Genomic DNA, 23,771 nt, shown 5'->3' on the forward strand with positions numbered 1-23,771 from the left:
CCCAAGGAGGAGGGACCAGATTGCCGGATAGTGAAAGCAGCCGAGGCGAGCCAGACAAGTCGACAGATCGATCAGACGTTCGAATTGAAACCGTCATGATGACGGTCAGTTAATTAATTTAGACTTTCTATGAACCAATTGTTCTAAAATATACGAGTAATATTAGAGAAACATAAGGAAAATAATGTATCTTAGTAAAGAAGTTGTGTGGTATCCTATGCTTCGTTCTATCGATATTGATAATAAAATAATATAATAGATAAATGTTTAAAGAAAAGAAAATCCACATGTTATCTTATTTGTGAAAATATTTACATTGTATACATTATGATATATTTTTTATATTAGTATATTTTTATATCATTCTATTTTTTAATTTCATTTTATCTTACAAACGTATTAAAAGAACAGAAAATTTATTTTTATCGAATTTATCACATTGCAAACAAAATGCAAATTGATATATTTCGAGCGCTTCGCGAATTATGTAAAGAGAAAGGTTGCTATCAGGCAAATGAAGAGAAATTGTTAGCTTGGAAAACTCGCTCGTGGCATGTTTATTGTACACCGTAAATCTCGCCAAATCGCCGAGTAGTTTTTATAAGTAGTTTTTCAATATTTGAAAGTATATAAAATATAAAGAATAAATTTTCAATACTGTTTAATGAAAATTGTGAAGCAAATAATTTGCAAATAATGAAACAATTTGTGATAAACTACAAAAAATGTCAATATTTTGTAATTTGTTATAATTGATTTGACTTTGCTTTTATATATATATATATATATTAAAGTGCCAAAAGTTCTCAAAAGTAAATGCGACTGAAGGTATAACATCTGTAATGTCAGATGTTGCAATGTAAAATCTTATGATGAATGGTTTAATTAATTCTCACGCTGACATTTGACTCGGCGGAGAGAAATCCAGGATGCGTTTGAAGATATAATTTTGCGAGTGTATTTCTGGAGTAATGTGGGGTGAGGAGGTTTTTGAAATGCAATTTTCGCGTCAGAGAAAGTCATGCTCATTAAAACATACGATAAATACTAACGATTTGGCTTATATTATATGATACTAGCACTTATATTAAATTATTATATCAATGCAATAGATAAATTTGATAATTATTATACTTTACTAAAGTTATTTTGAAATTTCTGAATTATTACTTAAATTCTTTTTTTCAACTTAAACGGATTTAAAAACTAAATATTATTCTTTATTAAATAATGGATAATTCCTATAATAATAAGGATCTTATTTATTTTATATGTATTCTTAAAGTTTTTTTGATAAAATAGTACATTATATTTTTAAAAAATACTATTTTTAGGAAATTCTTAATCTTTTTGTAGCTTTTAGCTTAAATAATTAGATTATTTTCGTCAAGAACATTTTTCAGGATTTAAGGGAAATAATATTATTATTTTTAAAAATAAAATGAAATATATTGCAATGTTTGAATATTTTATTAGTCTCTTTATATTGTGTACTTCTCACATATGTTAGAACTTGCCTAAACATTTTTAATATTTTTAATAAAATAAAAAGTTGAACCTATTCTACATTATGTATATTTCGATACAAATATTGGCTCTTTTTTATATATTACTTTCATTCTCAGCAAGTAAAAGAATTAAGTTTTATTATTAATATTTATATATTAGAGGACAGAAAATAAATATCGAATCTTATGTTTAAGTATTATAATAAGTCATTATGTTAAGTAAATTTTAGTTTATTATAAAAACTAATTAAAAACTTTTGACTAATAACTTAGTAAAAATCTGTGGCTAAAATAAACTATAAATTTGTAAACTCTAGATTTGTAAAAAAATTTGTAAACAAATTTCTGGCCATACTCTATGTAAAATATATATAATTATCAAGTAATAATAATTATAATAATTGTGATTCTTTTACTAAATGTTGTAAAAATTACAACATTTAGTAAAAATGATGTTATACTAAATGACAGTAAAAAATAGTATTCAAAATGAAACACTTATTTTCCTATTAGAATATAATAAATAAATTTGATTGCTTAAGTTATTTAATCGCGGAATTGCGGGCGCTTGTCTTGCGTTTACGTGCTTTTACAATAAAATTTCGACATAATCGATAATTATATAAAATTGGACCGGTTCGAACGGAGGGTTTATCTAACCGATATTATATAGAACTTGATATCGTCGGAACGCGGGGTTTTCTTTTCGCGGGCGCGAGTTAATGATCCGCAACCAACAACGGCTTTATTACGGATTTTCTGAATGCAAATTTGTTTACGTAAAAGGAGAAAGGGGTAGTGATTCGTCGCGGGAAGGGCGAAAGCGCGATCGCTCTCGCAAAGATCATGCAGCAACTTTTACGTAAGCATGCGTATCGCATGCATTTATTGTTCCTATGAGTAAAAAGATGAGCATTACACACGTTGCGGTTAACTTGTTTCTCCGACTCAGTTCTTACGCTTGTAATAATCCTCGCTGAAACATTGTATTTTGTTATAAAGAGCAATTTAAGATGTACTTTTCAAAGTAAGCCTAATTTAGACAAGAAAATTAAAAATAAATAGAGACGTTAGCAAACAGTTATCGACATATAATATAAGAATAATTGACAAAGAATTAAGAATAAAAAAACTGAGAAATCAACTTTAAAATTTATAAGAAAATCTGTTATTAAAAATACACAAAAATTATGAAAATTACTCTATATATATATATATATATTATAAATAATATAAAGAATGTAGAAAAAGAAAAGAGAAGCTCACCATCCCTGCACAGATTCTGGTTCCGTGCATCTGAAGCTGTCCTCGTTGTACACGGTGCCGGGTTCGCATTGGCCCTTTTGCGGTACTACACCGTTCTTGCAGATATAGAACTTGGCGCAATCCTCGGGATGCGGATACGTGGGATGCGGCAAGATTCTGCCGGACGGGCCGGCGACGTCGCCGTCTGGGCATACAAAGCCATCGTCCAGGATATCGCGTTTTACGTTTTCGCATAGGCGAATGGCATCTGCCGGCCAAACACAGCTCGACATTTTGGGTTCATAGATTAGTTCGGGCGGGCAGGGCACTACTTGTACTACTCCATCGATGCAATTGACAAAACGGTCACACGCAGTCGGGTCCTCGTGGCTAAAAATGCCGTTTGCACGCGGGCAGCCTTTGCTAGGTTGTGGCTCCTCTGTTTAATTAATGTAATATATTATTATATATATTGTATAACATTAATGCGTATATAATTACTTGAGTTTTGCCTTAATAATGTATATTAATGATTTTATAATTGTAATACACTAGAATGTGTTTCTGTTGAGATCCAAGTTTTTGTCTAGAAATTTATAATTACAAATAAAATCTATTTGTTTAATTAAAGCGATTAAATTAAATATTCAATCGCTAGAATGAATAATGTTTAATATTGATATTGATTTCTAAAATAAAGATTTAAAAAATCATATCAAATATTTTTATTTTAAATTTGATTATAATTTTATTAAATTTATCTTGCGTTTTATTTTATTTTTTAATATACTTTTTGCTAAATTTTAATTAAAATTTTCTTTATACAATTATGTTAAATTATTATTACCTATAAGAAAACGCAAAAAAAAAAATAGAGATAGAGACAGAATTCGTTTGTTCATTCGTTCAAAAACCGGTTTATATCGAGTTCTATTTTTACGACACTATTTAATCTGCCATTCTTCTAGTTTGTCGAGTTGTTGAGGAGAATATGAATAAAGTATAGAAGAACTCTCTCTCTCTCTCTCTCTCTCTCTCTCTCTCTCTCTCTCTCACGCACATATAATTTCTTTATTTGAATAACTATTATTAGGAAGAAACTCCTTTTCGAACGAGAAATTTATCAATTTGGAAACAGCATATAAATATAAAGATAATAATAAAGATATAATAATAAAAATATTTTTCTGTAAATAGTATATAATATTTTTATGCATGAAATTATTTGATTGGCATATATTACAATAATTCAAAGAATTAATTTGTAATCTGAAGAGCAAAACGACAAAAGACCACGAATTTTCTTTTAATTTATTATATTCATGATAATCTAGATGGATCTAATTATAATAATTAAAAAAGATCTATAATAAGTTTAGAGGATTTAATAATTTGGAACTTACGCAAAAGCGTGCGGTCACCGCAAGGCACATTCGCCGGTATATCGCAGAGTTCCTTTTTAGGATTATCATCCCTGAAGACGAGTCCATCCTTGCAAAGTTTCTCCTCAGGCTGACCATCCACGCAGGCGTAATAAAGATCGCACTGTTCGGGATCGGGGAAGAAACCCTTAGGCTCTGGACACCGGAATTGAGCTTCGCTCAAGGTCGCCAGAATCACTAGTGGTAGAAGACCATGAAGAAGCACGTGCTTTCCCACTTCTAACATCCTGAAGAGAGTCCTAAAGAGATTTACGAAGTCTTTCAGATCTCCGTCTTGAAGCAGTTAAATTTACTGTCCTGAGTAGGCTCTTTCTCTCTCCTTCCCCCTTTCTTCCCTTCCTTTTTTTTTCTTTATCGTCCTCGTCCTTTTCTTTGTCTGCAGCGCGTCGTGACGCTGATAAAACGTGACTGCGGGTCCGAAACGGGTAAACGGGTTCTGTTTCACTCGACAGTCTCGCCACCACCTTGGTGGGTCCTTGCTGCTGCACATTTCCCTGACCCTCCCTTCTCCCGGCTTCGCCCCCCTTTCGCCGAAAGTCCTGTCTTTCTCTCTCTTTCTTTCTTTCTGATCGTGTAATGGTCTCACTACTTCTTTTTCTCCCGTCACGTGCATTCTATTGGACGCATAGACGCAAGTTTTATTGCATTGCGTTATTATCGGTGCATATAAATTCCAGACATTTCCGGGTACTGACGGTGAGACTGGGTCGTTGCTGTTGTGCTACCATTTCACGATTTGCATCCCTCATTTCACATTTGGAATTCGCATTGCAAACGTGACTGCTGTGTTACGTTTATCTTGGAATTTGATTAATTTTATTAGTCCGAGATATTTTTGAAAGCGGAACGAGAGAAATCGTGGGATTCGTTGAAAAGACAATTATTTATTTATTTAACAGAACAGTTAATATAATAAATTAATAGAATACTCTTATATGTCAATTACATATTTATATATCAGATCTAAAACTATTTTTTCATAGCTGTGGATTGTGGAGAAAACAAAAGTAACGATCCAGTAGATATAAAAACAATTATCTATTTATTTAATATATCAGGAGACGCGGTAGTGTCTCTGGCCATGTTCAAAAACTGAAAGTACCAGAGTTATATTGATAATTTTCATAACTCGCGAACAAGAAAAATATGATTTCATAGATTTAATAATAAATGGAAGACTTATAAAACGTCATTTAATTTCGCAATAGCATTAAAATATACCGTTAAAAAATTCTTGAGTTATTTTCAAATAAAATTATATTTACAAATAGGATATTGCAATAACTAGACATTGTTACGTTGTATAAAATACAAAATTTAATTTTTTTTAACATAGATTTAATCTTTGAAAAATATTCAGTAAGTGGCATTTGCGACAGACGTTCATGAATTGGAAAGTTAAATGAAAAAGAAAGAGAGAGAGAGAGAGAGAGAGAGAGAGAATATTGTGCATAAATAATTTAACCTACTACTAAAAAGATAAAATTGTTTTTTTGTGACGCTTTACTAATTTTACTTTATAATAATTTATTTCTAATATTTCTTTTCTTTTTATATAAATTTAAAATTTATTTTATGATGCATCTTAAGAATAATCTGGATTTTTTTTTACTTTTTCTTTATTTTTTTGGCGTAAGAGCTTTTTACTTTGCCATTAACAAACATTTGAGAAAGTAGAACGAGTAAGTGCATCTCTCGTTCGTATTTTGTACGAATAACGTATATAATACCAAAAAGAGAAAGAAGGAAAGAGAGAGAGAGAGAGAGAGAGAGAGAGAGAGAGAGAGAGAGAGAAAGTGAATTGCAGAACGAGAATCAAGAGAGCAGTTCAGGAGAAAGTGATAGTCAACTGATCTCATAACAAGAATGATTCAAGGCCTTTGCAGGTTCCTTGAATATTGTTTCAAGAATTGATCGACAATTGAGTCACCATTAACTTCTTTTGAGAAAAATTAAAGTTATTTTATTAATGGAATGTGTCGTCACAGTTAACTAATTTTAATAATAGCATCTTCTTTCTTTTTTTATTTGCCATATAACATAAATTATGTTTTATTTGAAACCCGAAAAATAAAAAAGAAAAGAAATATTTGTAGGTTTAAAAGGTCTATATACATTTTTAACTAATAGTCGAAATAAATAATATTGTTATAACAATATAAATTTTTAAATATTTCCGTGATAAAATATTTATAATTTCTATTTAAGATTTCTTGGGTTAATTATACGAATTTACTCAAATTCATTATTATTATAAGTTCTTTTCGTTACATAAATAATTAAATTAATTGAATAAGTTTTAAAAAAAAATGTTATCTCAATTTTAATCCGAGGCGTTTTAATTAATAGGAAACTAAGGAAAGGAAATCAGGTTTCGATTAACTGATCGAAGACTAATAAAGTAAAAATAAAATGTATATTCCGAGACATTCAAATAGCTAAACACACACATGGAGTTACACGCTGGGCGAAGGAGGTGACACGTGATTAAAGTGAATGTGCGGCGTCCCGATGCGGGACAGATGAGTGTGGACGACTTCCTTACGGCTTCTCGTCCTTGTACCAGTCCTCGCTGCAAGGTAAACAACAGCTATTAAATTCTCCGAACTTTTAAATAAAGCACGACAGTAACTTAATTAACTCAAAATAAAATTTCATAAAAATGTAACTATATAATAATAATAATAATAATATTATAATATCTTAATAATTTTGTTATACAAATAGCAAAAAAGAAATTAAATCTTAAAAAATGTTTATAACTGAAAATTAATTAAATTGAACATATAATATTAAAAAAGTTTATTATTGGGATCATTGAAGTTTTTTTATTTAATATGTATTCAGACGATGTCAACATATTTACTCGAACTTGATCTTTTGGTGATTATATTAATTGCTAGATCATTAATATGAAAACAAAATGACGGAATAATAATCAACTCGTACCATCCACGGACGTTCTCAGGTGTATCACACCTTTGCTGCTCTTCATTGTAGACGGTGCCATCGCTGCAGCCTTGTTCGCGCGGCGTCACACCATTTAGGCATACGTAGAACTTCTGACAGTCCTCGGGATGCGCAAATTTAGGATGGTCAACTACCATGCCTCTACTGTCTACCTGGGTCTCGCTTGGGCACTCAAAGCCGTCTTTCAGCTTCTTGCCTAAGACTCCGCAGCCCTGTATCATACAGCACATTTCTGCGTTATTGTGTTGTTGCATTGAGGAGCATTGATTTCAGCTCAACTTAACGATTTCTCGAAAAATTTGTTATTGGCCTTTCTTCGTTAAATTGAATGTTTTCTCTCGTTTTTTAATATTAGGCATTCTAATTTTCTTTATATTATTTTACAACTTTTAATTTTTAGTTTCTAAGTTTTGTTTTACGAATACTTTCATTTTACTTAATTAAAAAAGATAGGTATTACAATAAATATTTAAAAAAGATAGGTATTAAAAAATTTAATAGAAAATATTATATTGTATATAGCAAAAGATTAGGATTTCGTTGTTCGCATGTTCTGAATGTTATTTGACTGATTCCTAATTTCAAATGCTGACAGAATTGCACTGTTTAGTTCCTACTATAATTGCAAGGAAATATCTGAGACCTACCCGAAGATCTGTAATTGTAATTGGGAGAAAGTATAGACGCTGTGGGGTGTATTAGAAGTGCGTACTTTCTCTCAATTAAAGATCTAACTTCGGAGAAGTACATAGCTTTTGTTACAGTTCTGAATCAACCGCTCTAAACTTTTGTCGGAACAACTCTAAGATTATGCGAAATGCGTTTACGTTACGTGTACATGTATAATGTAAAAGATTTCGTTCTTGGAACTTTTAACGTCAATTAACTTATTGTAACACACACCGCGTGTCGTAACTGGTAAAATAAAATAAATTTTTTCTTACATTGAAAAAAATTTCATGTTGAAAATGAAAATTCTGATCATATAAATCAGAATTTTGATCTTAACCAGAATTATAATAGATCCAATCAGAAAATTCTGATTTATACATTTTCAACTATAAAATTCTAATTAACGCAGTCAATTTTTGCTCCAGTGTACTCTTTAAGTTCTTTTTGGAATAGAATTAAAAAGTAAAAATTGAGCTAGTCTTAAAAAAAGTGGTTCAATTTTTATTCTGTAAGAGTGAGATTTTATTCTTCAGTGACAATTAGCTCTAAAAATTTTAGAAAGTAAATTATCTTACCTCGCGACCTGCGCTATCCGGCCATACGCAAGTTCCACTATATTCGTCGAAGTGCAGCCCGGTGGTGCAAGTGATTTCGATTGCCTCTCCATCGATGCAATTGTAGAAGACATTGCACACTGTCGGGTCGGGATGCGCGAAGAAACCGTTTCGTCGCGGACACTTCTTCGTTGGCTGTGGAGGTTCTATTAACGAAGACAGTCAATCAATCGATCGTGCAGCTTTATTATCGTAAAATTATATTCAACATTTTAACGTGAATGAATAAATACCGTATTTATATAATACTGATTAAATTAGACATATCAATCAAGTACAAAACGCACTTTATTGCACAAATATAAATAGATAAGAATATAGACAGAAATATTTTTTTATATAATTATAAAAATAATAATTTTTCTAACAAGAAAACTTTATATAATTAATAATTACTAATAAAGATAATATTCTAGATGTTGCATAAAAAAAAATCATTAAATAAGAAATTGTACTCGATATCAACAATAGATGTATTGATTTTTCAAAACGGTTCTTCATGAAATATCATTGCGTTTGTCTTACGTAATTCGAGACGGTCACCGCAGTCGACGTTGAAGACGTGGTCGCACTTGTTGACCTTGCGGTTCAAGGGATCGAACACAAGACCGTCCGGGCACAGCTTCTCCGTTGCTAGGCCATCGATGCATTCGTAATACTTGTCGCATTGCCTGCTGTCCTCGTATTGGCCGTCCTTGTTCGGGCAATTGAACGCGGCGTCTGTAATGTTGTCGACGATAATACTACCGCGGTCTTACCGTAGGCGGAAACCAATGTGGCGTTTCCGGTAGACGGAGGTAATCGAACCTGTCCGACCTGCCGTCGAATTCTTGGATCGGCATTATTTCGTCGTTCATTACGTAATTTTGTCTTAGCTGCGCACGACTATGCTTATGCAACTCGCCGAACGAGAAAACTGACATTTACGATTTAGAAAGTTCGCTCTCATACTGTCTCCGCGTTAATTCTAACAGATATTTCCACTGAACCTACTCTGTTTCGCATTTTCTTTCTTTACTCTTGTTGCAATTCCAGATAAGAATATTTTAGCTGTTTTATAACATAAGTATTTTATATCAGCCATGAAATTAGTTATACCCTCGATATTTATTCCAATTTTATTTTATAACCGAATTTTAATTATGTTTATATTATATATGTTTAAACAATTATACTGCTTTTTCTTTTTAATGTATTATCAAGAAGTAACGAATATCAAAAAGTATTTAAATTTTTGAAGATTTTAATATTATATATATATGTATATATATACGTTATTCAAATTGAAAGAAAAATTTAATATAATTGTCTAATATTACATATTATAAACATAATTAAAGTTCATAAATAAAGTAATATCAGAATAAATGCCGATGATATCAATTTTATAATTAATACAAAATATTTATGTATAATAAGATAAATAAAATATTCTTACAATATTTATTTTTTACTATAATTAGTCGAATTAATTTAGAAAATGTTAATTTAAAGAACGAATTATAAGCACTTCGACGTACTCGGTATCTTTTGTTACACAATTAATAAATTTTTACTTTGTTTTTTTTTTAGAAAATTTACGATCAGTTTATATTTAAATGTGTTTCTCTAGAGTAGATTATATTATAACTAATTAATTCTTTTTATGAGAGAATGGCAATATGATAGCAATATAATAATTATTTTTTAAGCATAGCAATAATTTTAATATTGCAAGAGAACATTTTCACGAGGATTTTTAAATCTATTCTTTGTAGAGAACAGTTCTTTAAAACGTTTCTATCATTTCCAACTTCTTTTTGATCTTCTTAAATGAATGATTGATACTTACGTGTCAGCGCGATTGCGCTTAGCAACGTGACGATTCCGGTCGTGAACATTCTTTCGGTTTGCTTGTGCTTTCTTGTCGGATGATCCGTCGCAGGATGATCCTAGATGATCCGGATGATCCTCGCACAAAGGTTCACTGAAACGAGCGGGAAACGTCTAAATTAAGCTACTTAATTTTTAGTCTTTCTTTAAAATGGTCCGAGGTCGCCCTCGCGAAACTGCAGCTCTTCGGCTTCTCGCCGGCTGGGTATACCTTGCGAATCCCCACTATTACCACACGCAAATCCCACTTTCGCCGTCACTTTTCATCGACGGACACTCGTCGAGAATGAAAATCGAAAAGATAGATGAGGGACAAAGAAAGAGAAAGAGAGAGAGAAAGAGAGGAAACTTTACTTTTCTCTCTCTTCTCAACGCTCTCACTTCGATGTCCTTCGTTCCGTTTTTCTGTAATGATAAAAATACATGTCACAATCCTGCTGCTTCGCAATTACCATAACGGATAAATGCCAGGAAATTTCTCCAATGTTTTAATTATATTGTTTTTTCCATTAATTTAAGAAGATTTAATTAATGTTTACAGATGAGCAGGATGAAATTTATTGCACTGTAAAATACAATTAAATAAATAGAAATATATGGAAAATGAAATTATGAATTATATATAATTAAAAAAAAATGCAATAAAAAATAAAATTATTGATATAAAAATAATATATGAAAATATTATAATAGGAAGAAAATATGGTTTTTAAAAAATTTTATTTTTATTAAATATTCAAAAATTTGGTAACGCTTGGAAAAATCGAAAATTTAATCTAAAGAGAGTGAATATTTAAAAAAATTTAAGAAAGCGTTAACATCTGGAGAATTATTTATCCGCATTTCTAAACGGTTTCAAATAAAGAATAGTAAATTACGCATCACTGACTGCCAGGAAATGACAGCTTTTTGTTAGGTTTTCTTCTCCTTAAAAGTCATTTAACATTCACCTTCGCTCTCGCTTCAATTCTGAAAAACTAATTTCTACTACAATGTTACTGTCCAATGTCACATTATTCTTTTGTTTACTTTATAAAATACTAGTACTAGTAATAAACTCGAGATATCTGTATATCGTCAACTATGGAACTAAAAAATACTTTAAAAATTTATTTCTGTTAACAAAAGATAAAATTTTATACAAGAGCATTTTTTGTCAACATATCTTGTAAAATATTATAAGACATAAAATTTATATTTTATATGAAGAGAGAGAAAGAGAGAGAGAGAGAGAGTATTATGCAATAAAATATACGATATTAAAAACTATGAAATATTTCAAATTATGCAGATTTAATTAATTAAATCTATTTAAATTGTTTATAATATTTTATTTTTTCTTTCATTAGTATACACAATTATATAATAAAAAATAAATTAGAGTTACTTCATTATTAATACGAAATATAATATATTTCTTATCGAGTTGGTACTACACCAATTAAAAGTATTAATACACACACATATACTTATTTTAATTATTTAAATAAGGTTTAATTAATTAAAGTTTTTTTCGTTATGTACGATAATGCTTTTTCCATTTCGCTCTCACTTACACTTCAGCAACGTCTTCCGATGTTTTTCCTTTGAGAAAGTGAGAATTGTAATATTTGGTACATAGTGTTTATTCATCCGTTTACACAGCTCTATATATAATAACATCATTTTAAGTTAATATCATCTCTATTAAGTAAATAAATTCTAATTCATTAATTGATCGCTAACGTATTATTATATTATATCGCTTATTATATTGTTTAATATTACGATTCGTAGAGATTTTTGCTATTTCATTCATGAGGTTCTTAATCGATGTCTTAACATGTTTGCTCTCTTTGGTTTACGTAAAATGATCTTCGTCTCACGATCTTCAAGCTTATGAAAGCATTACGTTAGAACTGGATTTCAGAAATGTTTTCCATGCATAAAATGCAAGGAATGCGTCAATCGATACGATACTTTCACCGTTCACGCAAATTTAACACGCAATCTGATTTTATTGTGAAAGAGTTTTGATTCTTATAATTTTAAGAAATTTTCGCGATTTTGTGAGAAACAAAAATAGTATAAAACTATCAAAATTAAAAAATCAAAAACGTTAATACATAGACGTTAATAATTAAATACATAATAATAATGTAATATAATGCTTTTAAATAAAAATATAAAAATAGTTTGTTGTTAGGAAAGATATATTACTTTGAATAATTTTCTTTGGAATTAGTAGTTTGTTTTTTCTAAGTTGTTTAAAACAGATTTATAATTTATTATCTGTCTAAGTAAATTATTTCGAAGATAGGACTTGCGACGGAATATATTTTAAAAGGCGTGTGTTTGTAGTAAAGATAAGTTTATTATACAATAAAGAGAGAGTGTTTTAAAAATAAAAACTTAAAACCTATATGCTTAATCTAAAATTTTGACTTTATACGGTTGGTCTACTGCTCTTTCTTCTGCTTGGTCCACCGGCAGGTTTAGGTTTAGGTGGTGGATTCTCCAAGGCGTCTAATTCTTTGTCAGTCAGCTGATCCTTATACCAATCTTTGCTGTAATTAAATTATTTGCTTCAGATATATATTTAATGACAAATGAGACTATAAATGAAGTTCATCGCAATTGTTTAATTAAAATATTTTAATTTTTTGAAAGATTTGACGCAAGAAATACGTAAGTCAAGATATAAACTTTTTCTCTCTCTTCTTTCTACAAAAGGATCTCTTTTTGTGTTTTTTAAGTTATATACATATATGTATATGTAATAATTTAAATTGTAGATCTAAATTTCATTATTCACGTTTTTTATCTTTATAATATATAATATATATTTTATTAAGTTCTTCTCTCGATTTTAATTTAATTTTTTTATTTAAACGTACTTTTTATTTAAAATACTTGAAATCTATAATATATATTTTCTTATACACAATTCGTACCATTCGGGTATTTTCCTGGCCCAATCGCATTTTCCAGTGCGTTCGTCGAACGCCTGACCGAGTTTGCATCCGCTTCGCCTCGGTATATCACCGTTGACGCACACGTAGAAGTATTGACAATCTTCAGTATCGGGATAACGGGGATGCGTCGCAGCCACCGACTCATCGACCTTCGGACAGGTGAAGTTGAAGAGTTCGCGGGAACCGCAGCCCTTTTTCTGTGCCTCATCCGGCCAGTTGCAGATGCCGGTTTTCTCGGAGAAGACCAGGCCCTCCGGACAAGTAATCATGTTAAACTTGCCCTCCACGCAGTAGTAGAAGGTATTACAATTCCTGGGGTCCTCATGAGCGAAGTAGCCGTGCATGCGAGGACAATGTGGTGATGGTTGTGGTTTTTCTGTTATAGAAAAAAATACATAATGAAGTAAATGAAAAAGAACTTTTTTTATTATAAAGCAGGTTATTGTATAAAATAAATTTTACAAAACTAGTATATCATTCAAAAGTTGCACATATTAAAATTTTTTAAATAATACTTTCGAAACAACTTAATCCATTTTATGAATCAATGTGTATAATTTATAAAAGATTAAGTGAGAGTTTTCTTACGTAGCTTGAGTCTCTTCGTACAATCGATACCAAATGGTAAATCGCATTTCTCGTGCTGCGGGCTGAAATCGTTGAAGACGAGTCCGTCAGGGCATAATTTTTCCGTTATTTTGTTATCTCGACAGTCGTAATATTTATCACATTGTTCTGCATCCGGAAAATATCCATTAGGTTCAGGACATTGGTCCAGGAGTTCTTCGTCATCCTCGTATTCTTCCTCTGACTCTGGTTTCTTCGGCGTCGTTGCCACCTTCCGGCGGCTTTGCTCGGCGGCCTCTTGCTTCCTCGTTAGACCAGTGACAGCTTCTGTATGACAAAATTTTTTTATATTAATTAAAATATAATATAAATAAGAGATTACATATTGACAGGAACAAAACAAATTGTAATTAAATTCTTTATTAAATTTTTAATTCTAATAATTTTCCAACATTATTTTATTAGTACTGACTCGTAAAACGTATTCTAGTAATTCATGTATCACGTATTTGTTTATTTATTTTAATTCTTATTATAATTAACAAGTCTTTTTGAGGCAAAAATATCAAATAACGAAAGAATTATATGAAATTTCGGACTTATTGTCATTAAATTAAACTTTTTATGAGACGAAGTTTTCAAATTTTGCTTGAACCATCTTATGTTCACGAACTGCTCAGCAAAGCAGAAAAAAAACAAAGCAAAATCAAGAAAGAAAATGAAGGAAGACAAGAGTGAACGTGTTAAGATAAGAGGGTCGACTGGTCCCTCGGCATGTTTTCAAGGCAGCACGTCGTCTGCGTCCCTGAAGAAATGCCGGTCGACCTCACGAGCGCGAGCGAAGAAAGTGAGAAAGTGGCCGAGATGCCGTACGTATACTCGGTCGACCACTCAGAACTTAAATGTCACTTAATTGGTTGAGTCTAATAGTTTTCAAATGCATTATTAGTATAAACTTCGATTCCAATACAAATAGATAATAATAGCTGCGTACAACTTTGGACAGATGCATCAATTTTCTAGAACTTTTCCTCCAATAATATCTTAAATTAAAAGCTTTAAATTACTTTATACTTATTTATCTATTATAAGTAACATAGAAAGCAGGGAATAAAATAAAAATACAAATGTATAATGTGAAATATAAATAAAAATATTATTTTTTAAATTTTACAATAATATTTCTACATATATTATAAATTCTATATTCATTTTATAAATTATTTAAAAAAATAGTATTTGTGTATTTCTTGAATTGTTCCATTTATCTTATTATATATTGAAATTATGTTAGTATAAAAATAAATTTATGAGTACAATATTATATTTGATAGATATCAGCGTATATGCTCCACATATGGCAAATATTATAGTTTTCACTTTTTAACAGTGCAAACTTTTTATGCGGTTGAAATAATAAATGAACAAAGTGAATTTAGTTACACATTGCAAAAAATATTTTGTTTTACGATTTTATAATAACATTTTTACGTGAGAAAAAGAAATTTTAAAAGGATATTGGAAAATTTAGATGTATTTTGGATCTCATGTTAGTCAATTAGTTTCTTAAACTGATAATATCATAAAGAGCTCACCGAGGCATATGAGGAGAAGAAGGATCTTCGTCTTCATCCTGATGAGAAAGACGCCGATTGAGAAAGAGAGGAAAAGAGTGACGTCACTATGTACAATGATCCAGTCGTAATAACGTGGTCGTATTGGTGACTAGAGACTACTGGGCCCCTTCGAACGTCGAGGTCTTATATGCGGCCCCCACTTCATCCAGGGTTACAACACTTGGTGATCACGAAGTCTATGGGGGGAAAACCGACAATCATCTACATGCACACATAAGTACAATGACACGCACTAATTAATATGATTTTCAGATGCATGAATTTTTTTGTTTGTATGGAATTGCATATAAAACTGTACATTAGAAAATTACGTATATTAGCATGCAAATTATATTGAAATTATACATAAAACTGTCATTGTTTTTATTGAAAATATATTGATAAACATTTATCAATATACATATTTATTATTATAACTTTTATGTATTTATAAATAACAATAAATTAACAATGTGTTACGTCAAAATCATTTTAAAATATTAACTTTTTAAAAAAAGAAAAAATATACGCCAAATGCATAAAAAAGGTATTGACTTCTTCTTAATAAAAAATGGACATGAAGTAAATGTAATTATCCAAGTATTTCATTATGCAAGACACATAAGATGGACCGAAAGCTGCTCGTCTTTACGTATCTACTCCGTAAAAATGACGAGGCATGATAATACTGATTATTCAATGATAATTACTGTTTTATGTTAAAAGTTGCATCAAGAATATATGTAAATTAATTAAAAAAATTTTTTTAAATAGTACATTATTCAAATAAAAAATTATAATATGTAATGTGTTAATTAATACTCTTTCTTTGTTAAACTTAAATCGTGATAACAAATAATTTATTAAATAGTGATATTAATAATAATTTATAAAATAATTTTTTAAATATATAAAATGTACATAACAATAAAATATGTATCAAGTTAATGTTTGTATTTTGAATTATTGCTAAATAGAAATATAGAGAAATATTTAAATATTTTCTTATGTTTACATCTTAATAATGCAGTTTATTCAATTGTTTTGTATATAATTTATGACGTATTTGTTGTAGTTTATTTAGAAAGGTAAAGTATTGCTTGTTGTATGATTTCAAGAAGTCACGATAAACCCGCGTTAAAGGTTGCTATTTACGAAACTAGTTTTTTTTTTTGCAGCTTGGTGCAATGTTTAGAAATGTAATGTGAACGTATATTTTTCTCATCCTTCAATAAGTAGATCTCTTAATTATTAGGTTCAAATATAAACCTAGCTAAAATGTTTCCAAACTTCAATTTAAAAGAATTGATATATCTTTAATCAATTTTGTTTAATTTTTCCAAGATCTTAACTTTAAATTTAATTTTCTGAAACTTTTTTAACAAGATCAAATTAATCATAACACTAGATTTTTTAATCTTTATGTGGATTATAAAACGTCTTTTCATCGATCTCACCTAGTATTTTTAGTATGAAGTTTCTTTATCCCACCAGCCTCCTGGATGTCTTCTAATCCACCACTTTCTCATCTCCTCGTAAATTAATATCATTATAGCATACGGCAGACCGAGTAACCACCATTCTGGCTTTAAGGGATACGTTTTCAGGATGCGATCCATATAGGGCGCGTAGCAAACTACACAAGCCAAGACGATTTCAAGGAGCAGGCCCAGATTCAGGGCCCAGTTACCCATACCCTGGTGCAATAATGAGTTGCGGCGAGTTTTACAGACCATTGCATCTGCCACTTGAGCAATCACGATGCTAACAAAGAAAGCAGTGTGGCAAGTATACTCAAGGACCTTGCGCTGTTGATAAGTCCATTCCTGTCCAAAACTGTCTTCCAGATCGTTCACTACCGAACTATCCCACATTGATCTTAGACCTAGAAGTCGTTTCGGCAAGAAACCATGTTCTGCCATCACCACGAAGTATGTGAAGAAACCCGCGCACGCTTCAATTACACCGATCTGACCGTATGCCATGAAGATTAGTTTTCGGCTGACCAGATGATCGCTTTGAGGTATTCTGGGCTTCCTGAAATAAATATTTAAATATTTTTTACTAGCTTATCTAATATTCTATTTTAAATTTGTATAATCAGACTTAGAACTAAATTTTGGATAACTAAAATTTAGCCAAATTGAATCGAATGAGCAAATAGAAATTTATTCTCTACTTGAATTAAACTGCTAATTTTTGACATTGAGCCAAATATTTCTTTATGATATAACTTTTTTTGTGTGTTATAAGGAATACTTTGCATATTTAACACCTCAACATTATATCCGATTCGGACTTCTCGTAAGCCAAAGAAACTGCTGGCCACATGTCTGTTCCCAGATCGATGCATAGTATACAAATTACACCGACCGGCAGAGGAATCCCGAGAACAATAAATGCTAAAAAAGGCGTTATTTCCGGCACGTTGCTCGCCAAAGTATACGCGATGCTTGACTTGAGATTGTCGAATATTCGCCGACCTTCCTCAATGCCTGTCACTATCGTGGCGAAATTGTCATCTAGCAGTATTAAGTCTGCTACTTGCTTGCTCACATCGGATCCTGATAATCACAATCACAGTTAAAAATCATCGTGGCAGTAATTGTTCATTCAAATTAAAAATAAATAAGTAAGAGAGTACGTGAGAGAATTTAAATTTTCTACAATATTTTATCTTAAATACAACAGGGATACTTAGATTTTTTTTTTTTAATTTTGCCGTTGATATATTCATATTTTTTCTATGAAAATATTTTCATAAAAGAGTATAGGTAGATCACCTGTAATGCCCATTGCGATACCGATGTCGGCTTTCTTGAGGGCCGGCGAGTCATTGACACCGTCGCCGGTAACCGCGGTAATCAGATGCAACCGCTGGCAGCTTTCAACGATCTGCAATTTTTGCACCGGTGATGTCCTGGCGAACACGATTTCCTGATGTTGCCTAATCAGTTGGTCCAGTTGTTCCGGCAACAAATCTCGTAGCTGGGTACCAGTCACCACAATGTCTTGTTTCCTGGCATTGCTGTTGGCATTATTACGATCATCGTGGTCGGTAATGATGCCAACATACTTAGCAATCGCTTTAGCGGTGTCAGGATGATCACCAGTCACCATGATGACTTTGATACCAGCGCAACGACAATTGTACACAGCATCAGGAACAGTTGGTCGTGGTGGATCCATCATGGCTATTAGACCGATCTATTAACAAAAAATAATAAATTCTATTTAGAAAGTAACTGTCGATAATAAAAACTTAAAATTCGAGAACTGAATTAAAAAAATTTAAGTATATACATATATATATATATAATACTAATTTATTTAAATACTTGTAGAGAAAAATTAAATATTACGGAAATACCAATCTTAAGTTTTCAAGAGGGAAATTTGGAGGATCGGCCTCGAAGCGATAACCCACGGGGAAAGCCTTGGTCGAAAGTTCGAGATCGGCAAAGCCGAGAACGCGTTCTCCATTGTTCGCTAGAATATAACAAGATTCCGTATACGCTGATTTTGTCTCTTCGTTCAAAACCTTAGTCTCATTATCGAATGCTACTGTCGAACAACGTTCGAGAACACGTTCTGGAGCGCCCTTGAAGCATACGAGATACTTGTCGCGAAAGAAATGTATGTTTGCTTGAAATTTGTCAGTCGAATTAAAAGGAATCTCCAATATCTAAAGATCCAAGATCATAGTAATTATAGTTATGATAATAATAAACTTTATTTTTATCTTAATTATGCACATTAATTTTACTATTTTTTTAAATTTGGATAAAACTTTATATTAAAACATATTTAAATACAGGGTGGACCAAAAGTTCGTTTACATTTCAAATGATGATTTAAAAGAAACTAGTTATGTGAGATAAAAACTGTTAATTTATTATTAAAGTACACAAATAGGGATTTTATTTTTTAAAAATTACATCATTCATATATGATCCTTGACTATTTTGACACTGCTGCAACCTGGAGCGGAAATTTTCAATGACGGCCTCACAAGTGTTTCGTGAAATGTTTTGCATTTCCTCTCGAATATTTTCCTTTAATTCCTTCAGGGACACTGGGTTGCTGTTGAAAACTTTACTTTTAAGGTATCCCCAAAGAACTTCTTTCTTTAGGGATACCTTAAAAGTAAAGTTTTCAACAGCAACCCAGTGTCCCTGAAGGAATTAAAGGAAAATATTCGAGAGGAAATGCAAAACATTTCACGAAACACTTGTGAGGCCGTCATTGAAAATTTCCGCTCCAGGTTGCAGCAGTGTCAAAATAGTCAAGGATCATATATGAATGATGTAATTTTTAAAAAATAAAATCCCTATTTGTGTACTTTAATAATAAATTAACAGTTTTTATCTCACATAACTAGTTTCTTTTAAATCATCATTTGAAATGTAAACGAACTTTTGGTCCACCCTGTATATAATTTACTGTCAAGTAAGATTAAAAATTAAAAATTGAAGTAAACCAAAAATTTGAAGGTAATTTTTTAGTGGATTAAATTTACGACTGGCGTATTAAATTTAAATATAATTCTTTTACTCAATTTTGTAATTAAAAAATTTAATTAGACTTATTTACTCTAACATAATCCTTTCTGAAGGAATCAGCTCCTCCCTTCACAAGGACTTCCATACACCTTAGTAAAGCCGCATCTGAGGCATCTCCTAGGATCTTTCTTTTATTTAACGGTGGAAGTGGTTTGTCCTTGAGCATCGGTGTCCATTCGGCACGATTACAGAGACTCGCTATTCTGGCCAGATTTTCGAAACCCGGATCGTTGACATATTTCCTCCACGTGTCTGACGACATCACCTCGCGCAATTGACCGTTATACCACACGTGTCGCACCTAAAATTGCACAATTGCGATGGCAGGAACTTGATCGTATATTCGAAGTGAGAATGTTAAATGATTGATGTTGTTAAGGTAAAACACCGTTTGTATTTTACATAAAAGATAGTGCTGCGCAATTCTATTCATTGCAAAAAGAATATACCAGAGACGTATAATAGGTAAAACACACATAAGAGTTAATAAAAATATATACTCTGCTATAAGTATAATTATCATAAAGTAAATATAATATTTCAAAATGAATGTAACATACAATCATAGAATAAAGTTAATTATAATTATAATTATGTATTAAAAATGTTACAGTTATATCCGTGCACGTTCATAACAGAATAATAAAAAAATGTGAGAAGATATAAAAAATGGAAGAAACTAAATGAATAAATCTACAGATACTATCCTTTTAGAACAGATTTGTACAAAAGAGGAGAAATAAATCGTACAGTCATTTTATTTTGCGTAAGAGTGCCAGTCTTGTCGCTGCAGATAACGGCAGTGCATCCCAAAGTCTCGATAGCTTCGAGATTCTTCACTAAGCAATTCTTACTGGCCATCCTTTTGGCGGTCAAGGTCAGGCTGACCGTCATCGTCGCAACGATGCCCTCCGGCACGTTCGCCACGATGATACCGATTAGAAACAACACTGAATCGATCCAATCATGGCCCATCGCTATGGACATGGTAAAGAACGAAATACCCAGAAAGATGGCCCAGCATGAGACCAGTTTCATAAAGCGATGCATCTCTCTGGAGAGAGGCGTAGGTCGGGTCGGTAATCTCGAAGTTAACTTGGCCACTCTGCCCATTACCGTATGATCGCCACAGGCCACTACAATGCCTTTTCCGCTGCCTAAGAATTAAGTAATTATGTTTCATGTGGCAGTAATGTTGATTAGGACAAATTTGATAGTAAATTTTTAATAGAATAAAAATTGTTCAACAGATCTGAATTTAATAGTCATTTAATACGTTTTTTTAAATAAAGTAAAATATATTAAAAATAATAAAGTTCTAAAATTATTAAAAATTTAAATTAATAAGCTATAATTTGTATAATATATTTTTGTGCTTATAAAAAAATGAGGAAATTCTTTAGATTATATCATAGTAAAATAATTTCTTTTTCTTTAAACAGAGTACCTTCGACAACATTTGTAGAAAAGAATACCATGTTCTTCGCTTGAATAACACTTCCGGTTTGCGGAATGTTCGCCGTTCGTATCAATGGTATCGATTCACCCGTAACCGAAGCATTATCGACTTTTAAACCTTTTTATTATAAAATGACAAAATTATACTTTCTTCTAAATATTAAATTGATAATTTTTATTATATTTTAAAATTTTGTTAACTGTAACTGAATTTAATTAACGCATTTACAATGCAAGTTAGAAATACGATAGAAAATTATTAATTAGTATTTAATATTAATTTAATCATTAAAAAAAAAACTGGTTCGGTGATAAAAGTTAAAAAATTTGTTTTGTATTTCCGGTTGTGTCCTCTTTAGTGAGGTATAATCCCATGTTTTTATGTTTGTTTTTTTCCAAATAATATCTACTTCTCTCTACTTTCTTTCGATGAGAAACAACGATGCAAGAAATCGTCGCTCGTCAGTCGTAAACGCGAATTTGTGCAAAAAGATAGGTTTATTTCTTCTGTCTAAAGACAACGAGAAGTCTGTATGGAATACGAGGGCAAGACGCATTTCACCTTGACATTCCAGGATTCTAATGTCAGCGGGCACCTGGTCACCGGTCTCCAGCAGGACGATGTCTCCGACCACTAGCTCGGTCGCCAACAAATCCTTTCTCTCGCTATCCCGTAGAACCTTGGCACGTTGCGGTATCATCTGCTGGAACGATTCCATGATGCGCGAACTCTTGGAATCTTGATAATAACTGAACACGCCAGTGATCACGATCAGTACAATCAGGACTAAACCGATCCAGAGATGATCCTCGGAAGCTTCACCATACGTATTCAATTCCAAGAAATAGTTACCGAAGCATAAAATGGCACCTACCTGGAAATTAAATATATTTTGATGGACTTCTTAAAAGCTTTCCTTAAAAAATCTTTTTGATAACATATCTGTAACAATAATCAATAAATGGCTTTTCTTATTATTCAATCATTAAATTTTTATGCAAACAACACGCAATTGTAACAATTTAATATACACATAACAAGAAGCAATGTCATCATTTAATACAAAAATAAATATTATCTTATAATTTGTTAGAATTAATATATGATTTTAGAAATAATAAATAAGTATAGTTAAATGTTAATATAAAATATTGAAATTTTGAAAGTTATTTGCTATTAGGAACTTTGTTAAATTTTATATTATATCTTTCTCTCTATATAAATAGATATTATTACATTTTTAAACATAAACTTACAAAAAGATAAAGAGAATAAATAAATAAATAAATTATTATTTATCTCAGAATTAAATAAAAAATATATCATGCCTCTAAGTATTATAGAAAAGATACATGCATTCTTTTTTTTCTTTTCCTCTTTTTATACTTTAATTTAATATTGTTCTCTAAATAAAGAAGGTTCACAATAAATTGTTACCCATATTAATGAAGAAAATCCTCCGCAGAATCGATGCAAGATTTTTTGAATTCCTAAAGTCTTCTTCGGCGGAGTTAGCGTGTTTGGTCCCTGATCTCGTAGGCGATTTCTCGCAACGATTGTCGACAAACCTCGGTCAGAATCTACTTGTAAACTTTGCAGTAGATCTGTCGCAGATTTAATATGCATATCCGTATCGATATCTTGACGAAGAGCGTCTAAATCGCGATTGCGCTGCTGTTGCGCTTTGCGCATAAATCGCCACATTTCTTATACACACAAGCACAAGTAAAATTACTTTAAAAAAAAAGTAATGTTTTCAAAATTTACAATATATGTATATCGTCAAAATTAAAATGCGCATCTTTCTAAAAAAAAGTGTCATCAACGGATACGTGAAGTTAATTCAAATAAATTACAAAATTTTAATAATCGATTTGTTCTTTGCTGTCATTTTCTGAGATCGATTGTAACATGTTAAGGGGCCCCAGTATCCGAAAAAGGATTCAAATAGATTGAAAATTTTTAATCTATTTTAATTCATTTGAATACAAATTCTTGATTCATGTATATGGATAGAAAGGAATTGAATGTAGTAAAATTGAATCATTTTCTATTCATATGGATAGAAAGGAATTGAATCATTTTCTATTCATGCGCAGGATCTTATTCGAATAGATCGTGATTTTCATGGATTCAGATTAATTTAAATATCTTTGTATCAATCCTTTTCTATGATTATCCCAGTAAATTAAGATGAATTGAAAAGAATCCATTTATTATATTATTCATTTTATTCATTTATACTATTTATAGAATTTGTATGAAGCACATTTTCTATGCCTTTCAATCC

The 23,771-nt window shown here is 31.1% G+C and overlaps 4 protein-coding genes across 4 annotated transcripts; all 4 read right to left on the reverse strand.

The window, feature by feature from the left end:
• Positions 1–2,302: 2,302 nt before the first annotated feature.
• LOC108773693 (probable chitinase 3) lies at positions 2,303–4,594 on the reverse strand. The gene is made up of 3 exons (XM_018539596.1): positions 4,157–4,594; positions 2,775–3,192; positions 2,303–2,484 (listed from the first exon to the last, which is right to left on the reverse strand). Exons 1-3 carry the CDS (start codon positions 4,419–4,421, stop codon positions 2,457–2,459), a joined length of 711 nt encoding a protein of 236 aa, XP_018395098.1. The 5' UTR covers positions 4,422–4,594; the 3' UTR covers positions 2,303–2,456.
• A 2,026-nt stretch (positions 4,595–6,620) lies between these two features.
• Positions 6,621–10,482, reverse strand: LOC108773696 (peritrophin-1). Its single transcript, XM_018539598.1, has 5 exons — positions 10,283–10,482; positions 8,977–9,171; positions 8,413–8,597; positions 7,145–7,377; positions 6,621–6,767 (listed from the first exon to the last, which is right to left on the reverse strand). The coding sequence occupies exons 1-5, from the start codon at positions 10,329–10,331 to the stop codon at positions 6,737–6,739; spliced, it is 693 nt and encodes a 230-aa protein (XP_018395100.1). The 5' UTR covers positions 10,332–10,482; the 3' UTR covers positions 6,621–6,736.
• Positions 10,483–12,657: 2,175 nt separating this feature from the next.
• On the reverse strand, positions 12,658–15,688 carry Cpap3-b (cuticular protein analogous to peritrophins 3-B). Its single transcript, XM_018539504.1, has 4 exons — positions 15,440–15,688; positions 13,866–14,171; positions 13,257–13,653; positions 12,658–12,869 (listed from the first exon to the last, which is right to left on the reverse strand). The coding sequence occupies exons 1-4, from the start codon at positions 15,474–15,476 to the stop codon at positions 12,749–12,751; spliced, it is 861 nt and encodes a 286-aa protein (XP_018395006.1). The 5' UTR covers positions 15,477–15,688; the 3' UTR covers positions 12,658–12,748.
• Positions 15,689–16,926: 1,238 nt separating this feature from the next.
• Positions 16,927–23,185, reverse strand: LOC108773635 (sodium/potassium-transporting ATPase subunit alpha). The gene is made up of 9 exons (XM_018539501.1): positions 22,919–23,185; positions 22,043–22,355; positions 21,470–21,598; positions 20,773–21,179; positions 20,054–20,323; positions 18,831–19,145; positions 18,244–18,667; positions 17,736–18,024; positions 16,927–17,497 (listed from the first exon to the last, which is right to left on the reverse strand). Exons 1-9 carry the CDS (start codon positions 23,183–23,185, stop codon positions 16,927–16,929), a joined length of 2,985 nt encoding a protein of 994 aa, XP_018395003.1.
• Between the last annotated feature and the right edge of the window lie 586 nt (positions 23,186–23,771).

The sequence above is a fragment of the Cyphomyrmex costatus genome, unplaced genomic scaffold (genome assembly GCF_001594065.2).
Source record: "Cyphomyrmex costatus isolate MS0001 unplaced genomic scaffold, Ccosl1.0 scaffold216, whole genome shotgun sequence".
In the NCBI taxonomy this organism is placed as follows: Eukaryota; Metazoa; Arthropoda; class Insecta; order Hymenoptera; family Formicidae; genus Cyphomyrmex; species Cyphomyrmex costatus.

Excerpts from the sequence above, each read along its gene's own strand:
- LOC108773635 (XM_018539501.1), bottom strand. The coding sequence starts at position 23,185 with ATGTGGCGATTTATGCGCAAAGCGCAACAGCAGCGCAATCGCGATTTA. Across the intron at positions 18,668-18,830 it reads CTCTTGAAAACTTAAGATTG|ATCGGTCTAATAGCCATGAT; the intron begins GTATTTCCGTAA and ends TTTTGTTAATAG. Across the intron at positions 18,025-18,243 it reads TATCGCAATGGGCATTACAG|GATCCGATGTGAGCAAGCAA; the intron begins GTGATCTACCTA and ends TGTGATTATCAG.
- Cpap3-b (XM_018539504.1), bottom strand. The coding sequence starts at position 15,476 with ATGAAGACGAAGATCCTTCTTCTCCTCATATGCCTCG. Across the intron at positions 13,654-13,865 it reads TACGAAGAGACTCAAGCTAC|AAAAACCACAACCATCACCA; the intron begins GTAAGAAAACTC and ends TTTCTATAACAG. Across the intron at positions 12,870-13,256 it reads GCCAGGAAAATACCCGAATG|CAAAGATTGGTATAAGGATC; the intron begins GTACGAATTGTG and ends ATTTAATTACAG.
- LOC108773696 (XM_018539598.1), bottom strand. The coding sequence starts at position 10,331 with ATGTTCACGACCGGAATCGTCACGTTGCTAAGCGCAATCGCGCTGACA. Across the intron at positions 9,172-10,282 it reads AAGCGCAATCGCGCTGACAC|ACGCCGCGTTCAATTGCCCG; the intron begins GTAAGTATCAAT and ends ACAACATTACAG. Across the intron at positions 7,378-8,412 it reads CGGATAGCGCAGGTCGCGAG|GGCTGCGGAGTCTTAGGCAA; the intron begins GTAAGATAATTT and ends TGTATGATACAG.
- LOC108773693 (XM_018539596.1), bottom strand. The coding sequence starts at position 4,421 with ATGTTAGAAGTGGGAAAGCACGTGCTTCTTCATGGTCTTCTACCACTA. Across the intron at positions 3,193-4,156 it reads CGGTGACCGCACGCTTTTGC|AGGAGCCACAACCTAGCAAA; the intron begins GTAAGTTCCAAA and ends TTAATTAAACAG. Across the intron at positions 2,485-2,774 it reads CCAGAATCTGTGCAGGGATG|CGAGGATTATTACAAGCGTA; the intron begins GTGAGCTTCTCT and ends ACAATGTTTCAG.